Below are 14182 nucleotides of genomic sequence, written 5' to 3' on the forward strand. Positions count from 1 at the left end.
ATAATGTGCTCAAACTCTGGCACTTATCCGGTAGTTCTTCGGTGTGGCGGGCGTATAAGTGATCATTTCTACCCTTTTTTAACCACATACTACAATGTGTGCAAGGGTCCAGGGTGATACCGCTGCTGCATGTGAATCTGCCGATGGATTACCGCCGTGAATCGATGGAGAAAAATCGGGTGGAACCGAGTGGCCGCCTGATCAGTAGGCGGTTAGCGCGATGGTCGTTGATTACAAATTCACAGCTCTGAGTAATCCAAAAGTCAACGAAAGGGCGCAAAGGGCAGCATAAGCCTGTTGGTATGAGAATATGACATGACCTCGCAAGTGTGAAAAGAAAGTGTTCTTCCATTGCGTACATGTGTCTTTTAGGTTTGGATATACGAGCGTCGCGATTAATTCCGAGGTGTGGTGCTCCAACCCGCACGTGGGGAGGTTCTCTCGGCCATACTCCGGCTGCGCCCATTTTTCCAACCGCCTAACACAGTAACTAGAAATTCCTCCGCGGGGGGGTGTGGAGGTTCTCTAACGCCCTGCGTATTTCGGCAATCATTAAACGTCACCACTACTCTCTCTCTCACACACAGCCCTCTCTTTTCTTTTTGCGCATTTTCGAGAGTTTCTTGTGGAAACTTTTGCATACGTCGAGAACCAGCGGGTCACTGCGAAGAACATCATCCCAAGGCCGCCCAATTTCGCTCAAAGCGGAGCCAGAAGCGTAATCGGACCCGCTATCCCTCAACACGGGTTTGGCCGTCGAAAAACCCCCCCCTTCCGAAGCCCACCCCCAGTTGTACCGATCATAGACTCTTGCAACTTCATCCTCCCCATCTCCATTTCGACTGGAAACACGATAAAACGCTCATGTCATCCTACAAGGGGCAGCGAGGGCCCAACGTGTCCCAGTACATCGCGACGCTCAACCAGCCATCGCCTCAGCAGGACCTGCTCGCCGATCCAGCGCCAGCAGAAGACTTCTCTGACTTCCTCAACGCCGACTTCTTCGACGTCAGCAACGCCCGCCACCCCAGCGTCGACTTCGGAAACGCAGGCAACTTCGATCTCAATCTCGACAACCAGTCATCACAGCCATTGAAGAGTCCCGAGGGATTTCAACCTGCCGCGAGCGCAAGCATGGATTTCAACTTGAATGGTAAGTGTGTGTCTCGTTGCTATTGTTCACATTGTCATTTTCTGTCGCAATGGGCTGGACCCTCGTCGAGGAAGGGCCGTTGCAGCTGCCATATAGTGGTCTGCAACACGCCGTCCAATGGCAGGCTGAAGAGACACAAGCCGACTCCAACCCCGCCCTGCTGTGTTGCATGCATTGTCACCCCCACACTATGCAAATTAGCCAGTCAGCGGACGGTATGGCTATGCAGCCCTGCTGCTAAGCATGGTTTCAAGCACGCAACGCTGTCTGGGCTGCGTGAGACGGGACATTTACCTTGCGCCCTCCACACGCTACTTGGTGGTCTATCTTGTTGAGCCATGACTGACCTCGATCTGCTTGTAGGCGACTTCCCCTTCACCGACTTCCCCAACTTCCCTACCAATGCCGCCTTTGATCCGGCCCTGCCGCTCGCACACGGTCAGCCCAACCACTACCCGCTGGCCCCCGGATTCGCCTCACCCAACGCATCTCTATCACCAATCACACCAGGCTACGATCAAGCATCCAAGAAGCGCAAGCTCGATAATGTCTCACCCGTGATGCCGCAGTCACTCGACGAGAACGCTCGCATCGCCGCAGAAGAAGACAAGCGCCGCCGCAACACAGCCGCAAGCGCCCGCTTCCGCATCAAGAAGAAGCAGCGCGAGCAGGCTCTCGAGCAGTCGCAGAAGGAAGCACAGGAGAAGGTAGCCAAGCTCGAAGCCACGATTGAGCAGCTGCAGACGGAGAATGCCTGGTTGAAGAGCCTCATTACGGAAAAGAACGGCGGTAAGAGCACGACGGATGAAATCAAGGCGCTCATCAACAAGCGGGAGCAGGCGGCAAGTGGACGGAGTAGCTCTGCACACACAGACGGCGTGGGGACACAGGCTAAGAGCCCAAAGGCGGAGGCCTAAACCATTCGATGATACCTGTTTGGCTGTGTTTGCTTTTTTGTTTCCCTTGTCGTTGATCTTGTTTGGCACGTGAGTGCTTTGATATACCTCTTTGATTGTGCCTGGATGGCTGATGTTCTTGTGTGTGTATGGGTTGCACTGCGCTTCCTCGGCTGGGATAGGTGGAGGGATGATGGATTTAGAGTGCGGAATGCATGTGGCCATGATGATGTCGATGCGAATAAAGGAACGAGAAGATGACTATTTACACACAAATACATACCATATTCAAACACTCGACGCACGTCATTCATGCAGGTGCCCGCTGGGCTCCACTTTGACACGCACGGTATGACACGACACGGTACGAGAGGATCTGTTGTTGGACTGTGCAATACGACGAGGTAGAACCACCGACTGTTCACTCACAAAAGGCACGGACAATCAAAGGTAATAGGTATCAATTTCGCTGCCTTGAGCTTTTCAACGCCACTAGCCATGAAGAAAAGCAGATGTAGAAGGAAACAGCACTCGGACAGCGTATCCAAGTCAGGCGGGCAACCAGCAACTTTAGTCACCCCCTTGTTTTTGGGACAGCCGGTGATTCCAGCAAAGCTCATCTTCCGCTGGGAAAACGCAACCTTGCCCACCGATTCTTGTCATGACGCTTTCTATGATTTGCCTTCTAGATGGCGATCCAGGTGATGGTGATGACAATGTCCATGCCCTTGCTGTCGGCAGCCTCCCACTTGTACGTGTATGTTCCGTCCTTCTCGTTGTTCCAGAAGGCACCAACGGCGCTGTGCATGCCACGGCGGCCCTGCTTCTCGATTTCTGCAGGCGAGTTGCCGTGGTGTTGAATCACTGTGCTGTTGGCAATGTACTTGTAGGCGGGTTGCGAAGGAGCATCTGGGTTTGACGAGTCTGCGGCGGGCGTGGTTTTGCTGATGAGGGTCTTGAGAATGTATTGCTGGAGAGGGATGTGAGTTAGCCATTGTGTATCGAGGGCTGCATCGCCTGAGGATGAACCTACAATAATCTCGCTGTTCCAGTCTCCTACTTTGGTGTGGTCGTATGATGTTGCGGCTCCAACAGCTTGCTCACAGGCCTATTTGCAACTGTCAGTCTTTGATGCCTCAGATGCCTAGGATGGCATGTTTTGAGATAGTGCTTACTGTTTTGGCAATCTGCTGGAGGTCGTCGGTGGGGAGCGGTGAATGAGACTGTGGCTGTCTATTAGCAAGATGCTCTGCGCTGTTCTCGTACCAGGGAATACTGACAGCCATGGTGGTGATGGGGACGTTGCTGGTAGGAATGCAGGTAGAGGATGTGCAGAAGGGCGGAATTGGCAGGGCCTGAGGCTATAGCAGAGTGGTGCGTGATGAGGCTGCGATAAGTGGTGTTTACGTGTTTGGCAGAGCTAGCGTCGAGGTCAGTGCCCGGATGCCGACGTGGTTGCTTTCTTGCGGCCTGCCCTTGCAGCTGCCGCACCGCCCCAGCTGTGCCCCGACACCGACGGCGCCAGCCAATCAGCAACGCGTATTCTGTCACTATCACATGGGCACATGCTGGCTCGCCATTGGCTGCAGTGCCGTGCTTTGCTTCGAGGCATGGGTCTGTTACTGGGTTCATCGCGACCCGCAACGAAAGACAAGCTCTGGTGCTTTCTGACGCACGTTTCCACTCTTCTCGCCTCTTTCTTCTTCTCGACTGAAACTACTCGAGCTGCGCAGACTTTTGCTTTGTGCGACACCCGCCCATTGACACCCAGACCGCGTACACGAAACCCAAGACAAGCTCTCTCTGTTGCGATATACCAGTAGCGCACTACATCATCCACTTTCGTCATGTCTACCCAACCACTCCTTCAGACCGCGCCGGGTAAGCTCGCGTCCTCGCCAACCAACTTTTGATCCATAGCGCCTCTCTAACAATCTTCTCGCAGGCAAGCGCATCGCGCTCCCCACTCGCGTCGAGCCCAAGGTCTTCTTCGCCAACGAGCGTACCTTCCTCTCATGGCTCAACTTTACCGTCATCCTCGGCGGCCTCGCAATCGGCCTCCTTAACTTTGGCGACAAGATTGGAAAAATCTCCGCGGGCCTCTTCACCCTTGTTGCCATGATGGCCATGATTTACGCCCTCTTTACCTTCCACTGGCGCGCGAGGAGCATAAGGATGAGGGGCCAGGGCGGCTTCGATGACAGGCTGGGTCCCACCGTCCTCACCATCGCTCTGTTCGCTGCCGTCATTGTCAACTTCGTCCTGAGGTTGACCATGGGAAGCGATGAGCACAGCAAGCACTAGGGTGCTGTAACTAAAGCATCGAGGATATATGCCATCTTGGGCGGAAGTCTACGGGTGCACCGAGAATATCGTGTCAGAAAATGAATGACGCGTCAGAGAATGAGGAAAACCATGACCGGTTCGTTGGACCATGCACTGTTCTGTAAGATTTGTCGGAGACAAAGGGAGTTTGGACCAGAAAAAAAAGAGATGGGCGTTTCTTTTGGTTGTTCAAATGGAGTCTGAGTTGTTGTGGATTTTTGTATTAATATGCATCAATGGGAGTGTATTTTGTCATATCTCTAGGACCACATGGCGGGCCCTATTTTCCTTTGTCCCAAATATGTGTTTATCCATTATTTCAACTTAATCCGTCACCAGATATGTATTTCTCCGGTGTCACAACATACCACCTGGGTGCTGCCCAATCGACATGCGTTTGGTACATAGACATATGACAGGTCTACCAGATGAAGCGCTGCAGATTACCAGGCTCATTGGGCCATGTAAATGTCCAGTTCAAGAAGACGTACGATACGGCCAGGTTGATAGCAAGCAGCCAGATGGTTTCCAAAACCATGCGTACATCGACTATCGATTTCCAAGTCGATGACGACGGTGATGCTTCAGTGTTTGGGGTTGTGTGACGTGCAACATGCAACCGCCAGATGACCCAGGGAATGATAAAGTACCGTGGCTCGACCAGAGGGGCTGTGACTACGGATAAAGTAGTCGCAGCCAGCCATATAACGACGAAGCTGACGGGACAGGATTGATTATCTGCCGAGATTGGGGGAGAACCAGCTTTGCCTTTGTCCTTTAGCATGCTTTCACTGCCTGAATGGGTAGCTCTTCTCGGCGTTGCAAGAGCATTGATGATGGACCATGCGCAGATGAAGTAGACCGGCACTGCGATATATCTCAATGCTGGGTAAAGCCGGAGGATCTTGAACACATAAAATACGTAGTGTCGGTTGTCGGCCAAGGTATAGGGGTGAATAATGGTGTTGAAGTGGACTGCGAGTAAAGCCCAGGTAACAAACATGCTGGATGCGAGGAGGGATGGGAGTCTATAAGTAGAAGTGTTCATGGCTTTGTCGCAGGTAGTCTGGATCTGTTTTGGTAGCACTGGAACGACGAGCCTAAGAAATGGTCCTACCAGAAGTGGGATGGAGAAGAACGCAAAGTATGGCCAGATGTACAGCATTTGTGGCATGTTTATCGTAGCTGTATGTGCGGATTTATCGCCTATTGACGTAAGCTTTTTTGAATTTGGCATGCATTGTGAGGACTTACCTAGAACAACACTGCCATTCCAAACAACGAAGCCGGCGAAGAGGGCTAAAATAATTGCGTACGGCATAGCGATCTTGATTACAAGTAAAGGCTTGCTAAGAGCAGCGACTACAACGGATGCCACGAAGATGATGACATCTATCAATCATTAGTCGCAATAATATATGTCGAGCAAGTACAGGTTCGCTCACCTTGAACGTTAGCATCCTGCACTGGGGGATCAATAATCCTTCCTGTAGCCCAACTATCCCGTAGAATCTCTGTAACGTCTTTGGACTTCGAGGCAGTCGAGGGCCCATCAGCCTTCAGAGCGTTTACGACGGCAAGACCAGCCGGAAAGACAGCAACCCAGAAAATATTTGTTTGTCGAAAGAATAGGGCGAGGATTCCAGATAAAAGAACACTGACAGCAAGCAAGGGGCTTAAAGATGATGGCGGGCTGGCCAGGTGTGTAGTGTATGCGAATAATACGACCAGAGTAGACATTACATCCGTGTAGTAAAGTCCAGAGAAGAAGAAGAGTGGAGGAAAGAGGGCGATGTTGACGGCAGAGTGAACATCGGTAAAGAGAGTCGAGTCCTTAGTGGAGGGTTTACTTGGATTGTTGCACGCCCGTAGTATGCGTAGGATGAGGTAGCTCATGGGAAGAATAGCGCATAAAGCAACAGTATTTTGCATACGTAAGAACCGTGTTTCACAGCCTAACAAAGGGTTGAAGAGTTTTGATACCAGATATCTAAGCCAACGGTAAGTTCATCTGCCCATGATGGTTGCGCAAGTTCATCGTACAGGCCTGGTGGGGTGGTAATCTTTGGGTCCCATGAGTAGTCCCCCTCACAGTACTTCTGGGCCTGTGGAACATGAAAAAATTCGTCCTGAAATCGTCAGTAGTCTGTTGTCACACCAGAATGCAGACTCACAAGGTAGGGCTTTGGCACTCGACTTGACACATATTCGGTCCAATTGACAGTAAGACAAACGATGAATATGAGGGCACCTGGCAGGGACCACACTTCAAGTAAAGAAGCCATTGGTGGTCTCTCTGCTTAAGGTGCAAAAAAAGAAGGTCACAGGGAGAAGTGAGAGTATCGGTGAGATCAATTGGTATGGAAACGTTCCTGAGCGAGCTAGTCCTAAGACGGCGAGTTTCCGCGGCGCGTCTTCACTCAGCCAGGACAGCAATCCAAGGTGCAAGGCAACGCGTCGCAACATGGCATTGCCTCTCCCGCCGGGGCTGACGCCCCCAGAGATTGCATTCCTGTGTGAAATGGAGCTCGTCACCATCATACCCCGTCAAAGACTCGAGGGTCTTGAGCTTCTTGGGGTGCGTATGCCCCTCCAACACCCCACCACTAACCCTCTCCCACTGTGTCCCGTATGGTGTCATGGTATTAATTAATACATAGGGACCTATAAGACCTCTGAATCCTCCTCATAGAGCCAATGTGCCTCTCTGGCTCGCCTTGTTGCTCAAACGCCAACGACGCGCAAACATCCTTCCTCCACCATGGCTGAATACCCACTCTCTTACCGCAATCCTCGAGCACGAAACAGACCATGCAGAGACCTTCTCTCCACCTCCACGACTACCTCCACAACCATCGAACAATACCCTCCCCATATCTCCACCCTTCTTGTCCAACTCGACAGCAGATGGAGCACCAGATGCTTTGCCTTACCACTGGCTCGAGCTAGGCGAGATGCTGTTGGAGACAGCCTCAGATGATTTTGAAGACCCAGACAACGTGCGAAAACTATTAAGAGGACTTAGGGAAGTACGCATGGCAAAGCTAAGAAGCGGAGTGGAGGTGCTAGATGCAGGAGGTGGCTTCAAGATGAATGGTGTTGGGGGTATGGAGATAGGAGAGGGCAGATCATTCATTACTGGAGTGATTGATGGGTTAAGGTTTGTACACTATTGTGTCTCGATAGTGCTATTTCGCTAACCTGGAGCAGGAAAATCGCCGCTTCACGAGAACAACAGCGCAAAGACCGAGATCGAGAAGAGCTGGAGAATGGATACTCGGGCGCGGCCGACTACGATGACGACGAAATGGACATGCAATGAAGGCCGACTTAACAGATACTTGAGGAGGCAAATAGCAACCTAACGCCATGCTGAGTACTGGCCTACACAAACGCTCGTGGGCCTTGTTAATGCGCTATCAAGGTCGAATATCTTCGGCGATCTCGTCTGATATCTGACATCAATCCTTCGGCATCGACGACGCGACCGAATGTCGAATGCTCAGCAATGCATTCATACAGGATGCATAGTAAATAGCTCGGCGAAGACGAGATGGTTCAAACAACAGAAAAGATCACATGAGGGGGCGCTATGTCTTTGGTCGAACGACTGGATCCAGAGCACGAAGTCGCGACCATTGATGATCTGCAGCAAAAAATCTCGGCCCACACACCAAAAAGAGCTACGCTGGATGTTGCACATACGTACAACTATTGTATGACCAAGCAACTCGTTCCATGAGAAACGTCATAATCTCTTGAATGTATGTAACACAAGCCGGAGCGGAAAGCACGGAACGAGCGTAGTCTTCATAGCAATGAGAAATAAAAAAATGAGGCCAATGGCCCGTCAATTCATAGCCAACGGACCCCTCACAACCAAAATGTAATTTATCCAACATCCCACCAAGGGACCCGTGTCTGACACGCAGCACGTCAATGCCCCCCCAGCAGCGGGCACCCACAAGCATGTTCGCTGACGAAGACCCACAAACGACGCGGGCACATAACACTGACCGAGGGACCAACGGCTGAAAACGCACACCCGATTATCCACATGGGCATGTCCCATCTCCCTCTCTCTCTCTCTCTCTCTGGGCCCCCTCCCCCAATTAAGAACCCTGATACTCAGACAAGACAAGCTCATAATATTCTGCGACTCATGCAAGTTAAATATCGCCGAACCGGGCAAGTTGGAGGCGGAAAAGAGTGGGTCTCTTTTTTTCGTGTACGTGCGTGCGTTGCTCAGCCTCTAAAGTAAAAGGTGTTACCCCCTTGCCCCCCTACCCATCAGTCGGACGGACCACGCACCACACCGGAGACAACGGAGCTGGAGGCGAGCCAAAGAGGATTAAGTACCACAACTATTAACTATCCAACCCAGACATACATACAGGAAAAAAAAAGTGTCATACCATGCTCGAATGGTTTGGATGTGATGTGCGCAAAAACTGCCCCGTTTCCGTCCGTTCCCCCTTGTTCCCAACTTTCCGAGGTAGTCAAGTAAGACAGCTTCGGAAGTTCTGCAGGACATGGATACGGCCAGTTTCGGGGGTGCACCCCCGCGGATCAGCGGTTTTCTTGTGTTCGCGTCATCGTGTGCGAGGGTTAGGGAAGGAAGGACGAGGTAAAAGTGTGTTGGAGACACATGCATCCGTGGTCTTGTCAGCGCTAGGATAAGTAGTAAGTAAAACTCGGGGTGTTGGGTTTTTGAGTATTTGGAGCCGAGAAACGGGGTTTCTGGGCTCCGTGTTAGTTGCGTAGATTTCCGGGTTTGGGTGGTGTATCCGTCGTGGTTTATTTTTTGTGGGTCTAGATTTTTTTTAATTCGTTTTTTTTTAAAGTCTTGTAGAGTTGAGTTGTGAGGTTGCCAAGAGGGTGACACGAGGGTGCGGCGCATGTACGACGGCATATTCGTATTGAACATACCAAACGCCAAATAGTGCACTGATGTTACTTTCTTTTTTTCTGAGTGAGACTATCGAATGTCAATTCATTCACGAGCTTTGAGGCGTTAACATTCTCCTTCCCCGGATTTGTCTAAAAATAAACGGCTGGTAATATCGAGCCTACGGCAATGGAAACTCGTCTCGAACAGGAAGAGATATTAACAATCTATTTAACTTTACTAACTTTGGTCCTCTTCAGCCCTTGAGGGAGGCGGGCTGTCCACCATGCACATAAGCTTACAACACCACTTTATCCTGTTTCAAACTATATCTTGATATGATATAGACAGTCAGACGGGCTTGCCGACAGAGTGGATGGAGTTTGTTTTGCATGTTGATGTCTCTCGTGAACTTTCTTGTCAGCGCCTACGCCTGATATGATGCGGACGTGTCTGGCGGAATATCAAAACGTCGATGGTCGCTTTGGGTTCGCATGTATGTATCCGGTGGTCAGATGGGTAAGTGATACGAGGGGCATCGATTTCAGCTGGAATGAACGGGTCAAGCATCGACTATGGTTCATTGCAGCAATACCGAGTTTGCCATCCTATCCAAAGTGAAAGAGATAAGAAGAAAAATATCATGACATAGACTTTGTCTCCACGAGTTTGGCGTTGCAGTGGCGGATGTGGCGGCGATAGTGCAAACATCGTTTTACGTACCTTCCCGCGCTGAGAACACGGACGGCCATAATCTAATCTCTTTTCTTCTTAGTGAGACATAGAGAACAAGTGCGTGCGTGTATGTGTGCGTGTACTGCAATCTCGAATCGTAACGGAAAGTGAGGAAGGAAGGCACAGTCGCTCAAGTACAAGCCAAGGAATGGCATGGCAAACTTTACGCACACACACGTATATATATGTGTACGTCTGTATACACAGACATGTACATGCCCGGCGCGGCAAGGTTCTCGAACCATGTGTGCGCAAGAATTAAAGTTCATATGTGGTATTGCCTATAGCTGCGTTGCAGGGCTAAGGCGGTTGAGTCGTAACGAGGCCAAAGTACTCGGGGAGGGTTAGGGGACGCGAGGCGAGACCCAGGCGAGACGAGGCGAGGCGCGAGAGACCAGTGGGCGAAGAAATCCACGTGGATGTGGATGTGGATGCGGACAAGGAGGCTTGTCGATCCCAAGAAGTTTCCAGCCGACAATCAATGTACAGAGTGGGACGCCATCGGTGATATTTCGGTGTGTTTGTGATTGATCCTGCCGCGCGCATTGAGGAGAGAAGCAGGAGGTGGGGGGATGTGATGATGGACGTGGACGATGGAAAAATGAGGGAAGTTTTGTACGAAATAGGTATACAGAGTGGGAGGATAAAGTATGTTCGTATGAGGTTGGTAGTAGTGGTCATGATACTAATGGTTGAGTGTCGTAAGTACACACCTAGTGTCATGTTATCAAGTCACCCAAGAACCTGCACACTCTCTCTATTACTCACTTAGCTACTCGCTGGTCATACGCGATAGCAAACCAACACGATAGTCCACCCTTATCGATATATCGCACGGTCGGCTTCCAGCAAGGTAAGTAACCCACACCCAGCAAGCATATCCCTTGTCAGGTCAAAGGTGGACTGACTCGCCACCATGTGCGAACCCTTGACCGCTGTGCACACAGCGGCAACCCCATCAGCGATCCCGTCTGACGCGTGGCTAAGGCCATGGTCCATGGTCTGATGTCGATGATCAAGGGTTGAATAAGCATCCAACACGGTAACTTTGTTGGGGCCACCGGTAGTAAAAGTACGGTAACTCGCAACGGGCGAGGGTGCTCATTCTCTTTCCGTCTCACACCCGCTATTCCGCTCTCTCTGGTTAGGTGGCAGTCATGTCCGGTGTTCCCAGCTGCGAGCTGGGCGCACGAACGTGGAAAGGAAGATCCTAGGGAGGGATCGAAAAATGATATGCTTGCATCGGAAAGCAGCCTTGATTTTATTTCATATTCGGGAGGGTTTTTCATTGGTTGAACTTGTTTTTGCATTTTACTACGGTTCTGTTGCCTCTTGCGGTATTCACGTGCCGGGGATGAGGAACGCGAAGCTATTGTGTCGGCATATTCAAGTCATGTGAAAGATTCGCAATGAGGGACGCTGAATCTCCTATGACAAGTACATACGCATCTTTCCCATTGCATATGACAGGAAGGCAAGTGAGTCGTGTGGGTTTGCAGAAGCCGGGATTGTGAGTCGAGATAGGTAAGACAGCGGCATCGCCTTTCCTAAGCGATTAGGGCTGCAGATTTGGATATAATGAGGGGGGATATAGGTACCTAGTTCAAGATGCAAGCGATATAGTTGCTAGATAGCAAACGTAAATGCAATGTGATGCTATACTGGCTGTGCATTGGCACTTGGGATTTGAAAACGAGACGCTGCCATGGCGAGGGGAGCTGTGTGTCTCGAGTCAAGGCCAGAACACGCGACTGGGATACCCTAGAAAGAGAGCCATTTGCACGGCAGTTGAATTGTATGTGAGTAGTACACACGCGCGGGATACAAACAAGAGTTGTGACTCGGCGTAGGAGCATAGTTGTCAAGGTTGTAATATGTTGTGTGGAAGATCAATCCAGGGTTGTAGTGTGGAAGTCGGCGAGGTACCATGGTGCCTTTGTCATGCGAGCTGATTGGTGATATTGCGTGTTGGTCTAAAGAGGGTAGGTACAGTAGCTAATTCGGCAAGTAGTTGCGGTTCCTTAACCAGTAATCGAGTTGTTACAGCTCTACTCTGACAAACAGGGAAGGTCCTGGTATGTCTAAGACAACTGCTGCAGTCTGTGTATGAGGATAACTGCCATGATGACAACTGCATGCAGTGAAGAAAACTGTCGTGATTCTCTTGTCTTTGGATTATTCATCCTAAGTCCGCGGACGAGTGATACTACAGGAACGACACAAGATCCTTCACATATCAACTTTTTTGTAATAGACTCGGAGGGTTGATACAGAAGACTTAGAGTTTGAAATGCAGTGTGCTATGGGTGGGGCCGGATGGACTCAAGATTGCTTTTGTACTGCGTTTCTGAAACTTGACCGATGGTGCAATCAAAGTTACATCGCGTTGGGCAGGAGACGACGAAGAATCGAAAGATCTGGACAAAACAAAGTCAATCGTTCAGGTGATGCTGTGGAGTCGAGCGCACCTTTGCAGCGGTTCTTGCATATCGGCCCGGCATTGCGACGTATTGCTTCTTTCCAAAAGCAGATTGCTGCGCATAGCCAAGCTCCGAAAGAAAAAAAGGATATGCATGCACCTACGACCAGAAAAATAAATCCTTGACCGTTTACCCAGCAGATCACATGTTTGCTTTTGTCGCAACCAATTACTCATGATACCGTGCGGTAAAGTGTGCTCTTTCTTTCTCCTCCCAAGCGGCTCAACTAAAGGAAATGCTTCAACACCAAAAGTGCAATCCCCACCGCAGATCAGGATTTAGCTTCCCCATCCCATGCTCTTGCACTTTCTCCGTCTGCAATAACCTACCAGGGTGGCAATAGCAGCTATCGACGTTGTCCAGCTATCTTGCCATTTTGAGCAGGTTTAGTCCAGGAAAAGGAAGAATGTGAGACAGATCCCATACGCCTTGAGAATGATCTGATACCAGCTACATATGCCGCGTTCGAACATGTGGGTAGGTCCCGAAATTCGAGGTTGCTTCGTCGTCTACTCGAAAGGTGTTGGCAGCGATAATGATTTTCCGCGAATGGCGGAGAGACGGAGGGCATCCTCATTACCGGCTCAATTGGGAATGGTGAAACGTCGACCTGGTAAACGGATGATATGGGAAGCAGGGTATCATCAGAGCCATGAGTATGTACAGGTGATTCTGAATGGTTGGTCTAAAAAACGACATGTAGACAGGACTTGTTGCCATTGTGATTAATGATGTATTTGTTGTTGTGCTTGCCAAATTATGGGCAGAATCGTGCAAACTTCTTGTCGGTTGAAGGCGGGGCATCAGAGATCGGAAGTTGCATACTGGCCGAGTCGAAAATACCGGACGTCATTTTACAAATGACTCCTGTCAGCACCTATGTATGCGTGTATGCAGGTACACTGTGACACGACATGTGCCAAAGTGTTCGTATTGCTTTCTGTTGGATTGTGGCGTTTATAGTCAGCTACTATCATCATATATTCTTTGTATTGAGTCGATAGCCGACACGATAGTGGATCCGTGATGCAAGTTCCACTTTGCAAATATTCAGATGCTTAATGAAAGGGCTGGCTGAGGGGCTTTGGCAACTACGCCGCAGCAAAGGCACATTGTGGCATGAAATTTGTCATCATGCGAAAGCACGGCATCTGCAACATGGAGAAGAAAAAAAACTGCCTCTCGTAACTGCACTGAAGCTATGATGAAGAGCAATGGCTCTCGTATCGATTGACAAGATAGTTTCAAGTAGACAGAGCCGGATGCTCTTCCGAGATGTGGAGTGGAGATCAGCCATGTTCAGCAGGGCTGGTGTAGAGGCGGGCACTGCAACCGAGGATCGACTTTAACGCCATCGTTGTAGCAGGGAAGAGAGGCGGCACGCGGAAGCCGGGAGGCTCGATGAGATGCAGGACAGAGCCTGAGTGATGCGAGAAGAGGTTGAAAGCTAAGCACATACATAGGTATGGGTAGCGTCGTGAGAGTCGCTTAGGACGATCCCTTGGAGCGCGGTAAAGAGTCGGAATTGGCCTGGACCCTGGAATTAGTCGCCTGTTGAGCCAGTGGAACGTTGCGAAAATAGCACCTTGGCTTTGATGACCACTTAATACCTCAGCGAGGATGGCACATATATCTCAAACCCGAGATTCTTGCCGTATACATATATAGAATATTGTTTTGTTACTGCTGGGGTCTGTATTGCCTA

The 14182-nt window shown here is 50.3% G+C and overlaps 6 protein-coding genes across 6 annotated transcripts; 3 read left to right on the top strand and 3 right to left on the bottom strand.

The window, feature by feature from the left end:
- Window positions 1-864: 864 nt before the first annotated feature.
- Window positions 865-2070, top strand: COCCADRAFT_6048 (uncharacterized protein; the record flags this gene model as incomplete). Its single annotated transcript, XM_007715315.1, has 2 exons — window positions 865-1153; window positions 1517-2070. 2 exons carry the CDS (start codon window positions 865-867, stop codon window positions 2068-2070), a joined length of 843 nt encoding a protein of 280 aa, XP_007713505.1.
- Window positions 2071-2734: 664 nt separating this feature from the next.
- On the bottom strand, window positions 2735-3335 carry COCCADRAFT_99422 (uncharacterized protein; the record flags this gene model as incomplete). Its single annotated transcript, XM_007715332.1, has 3 exons — window positions 2735-3019; window positions 3083-3157; window positions 3225-3335. 3 exons carry the CDS (start codon window positions 3333-3335, stop codon window positions 2735-2737), a joined length of 471 nt encoding a protein of 156 aa, XP_007713522.1.
- A 561-nt stretch (window positions 3336-3896) lies between these two features.
- COCCADRAFT_99423 (uncharacterized protein) lies at window positions 3897-4353 on the top strand (the record flags this gene model as incomplete). The annotated part of the gene is made up of 2 exons (XM_007715333.1): window positions 3897-3930; window positions 3995-4353. The coding sequence occupies 2 exons, from the start codon at window positions 3897-3899 to the stop codon at window positions 4351-4353; spliced, it is 393 nt and encodes a 130-aa protein (XP_007713523.1).
- A 442-nt stretch (window positions 4354-4795) lies between these two features.
- Window positions 4796-6659, bottom strand: COCCADRAFT_99407 (glycosyltransferase family 59 protein; the record flags this gene model as incomplete). Its single annotated transcript, XM_007715334.1, has 5 exons — window positions 4796-5580; window positions 5629-5766; window positions 5820-6364; window positions 6418-6503; window positions 6549-6659. The coding sequence occupies 5 exons, from the start codon at window positions 6657-6659 to the stop codon at window positions 4796-4798; spliced, it is 1665 nt and encodes a 554-aa protein (XP_007713524.1).
- A 179-nt stretch (window positions 6660-6838) lies between these two features.
- COCCADRAFT_99370 (uncharacterized protein) lies at window positions 6839-7696 on the top strand (the record flags this gene model as incomplete). Its single annotated transcript, XM_007715335.1, has 3 exons — window positions 6839-6952; window positions 7035-7534; window positions 7582-7696. The coding sequence occupies 3 exons, from the start codon at window positions 6839-6841 to the stop codon at window positions 7694-7696; spliced, it is 729 nt and encodes a 242-aa protein (XP_007713525.1).
- A 2601-nt stretch (window positions 7697-10297) lies between these two features.
- COCCADRAFT_27250 (uncharacterized protein) lies at window positions 10298-10996 on the bottom strand (the record flags this gene model as incomplete). Its single annotated transcript, XM_007715325.1, has 2 exons — window positions 10298-10710; window positions 10864-10996. The coding sequence occupies 2 exons, from the start codon at window positions 10994-10996 to the stop codon at window positions 10298-10300; spliced, it is 546 nt and encodes a 181-aa protein (XP_007713515.1).
- Between the last annotated feature and the right edge of the window lie 3186 nt (window positions 10997-14182).

The sequence above is a fragment of the Bipolaris zeicola genome (assembly GCF_000523435.1).
Source record: "Bipolaris zeicola 26-R-13 unplaced genomic scaffold scaffold_103, whole genome shotgun sequence".
Lineage (NCBI taxonomy): Eukaryota > Fungi > Ascomycota > Dothideomycetes > Pleosporales > Pleosporaceae > Bipolaris > Bipolaris zeicola.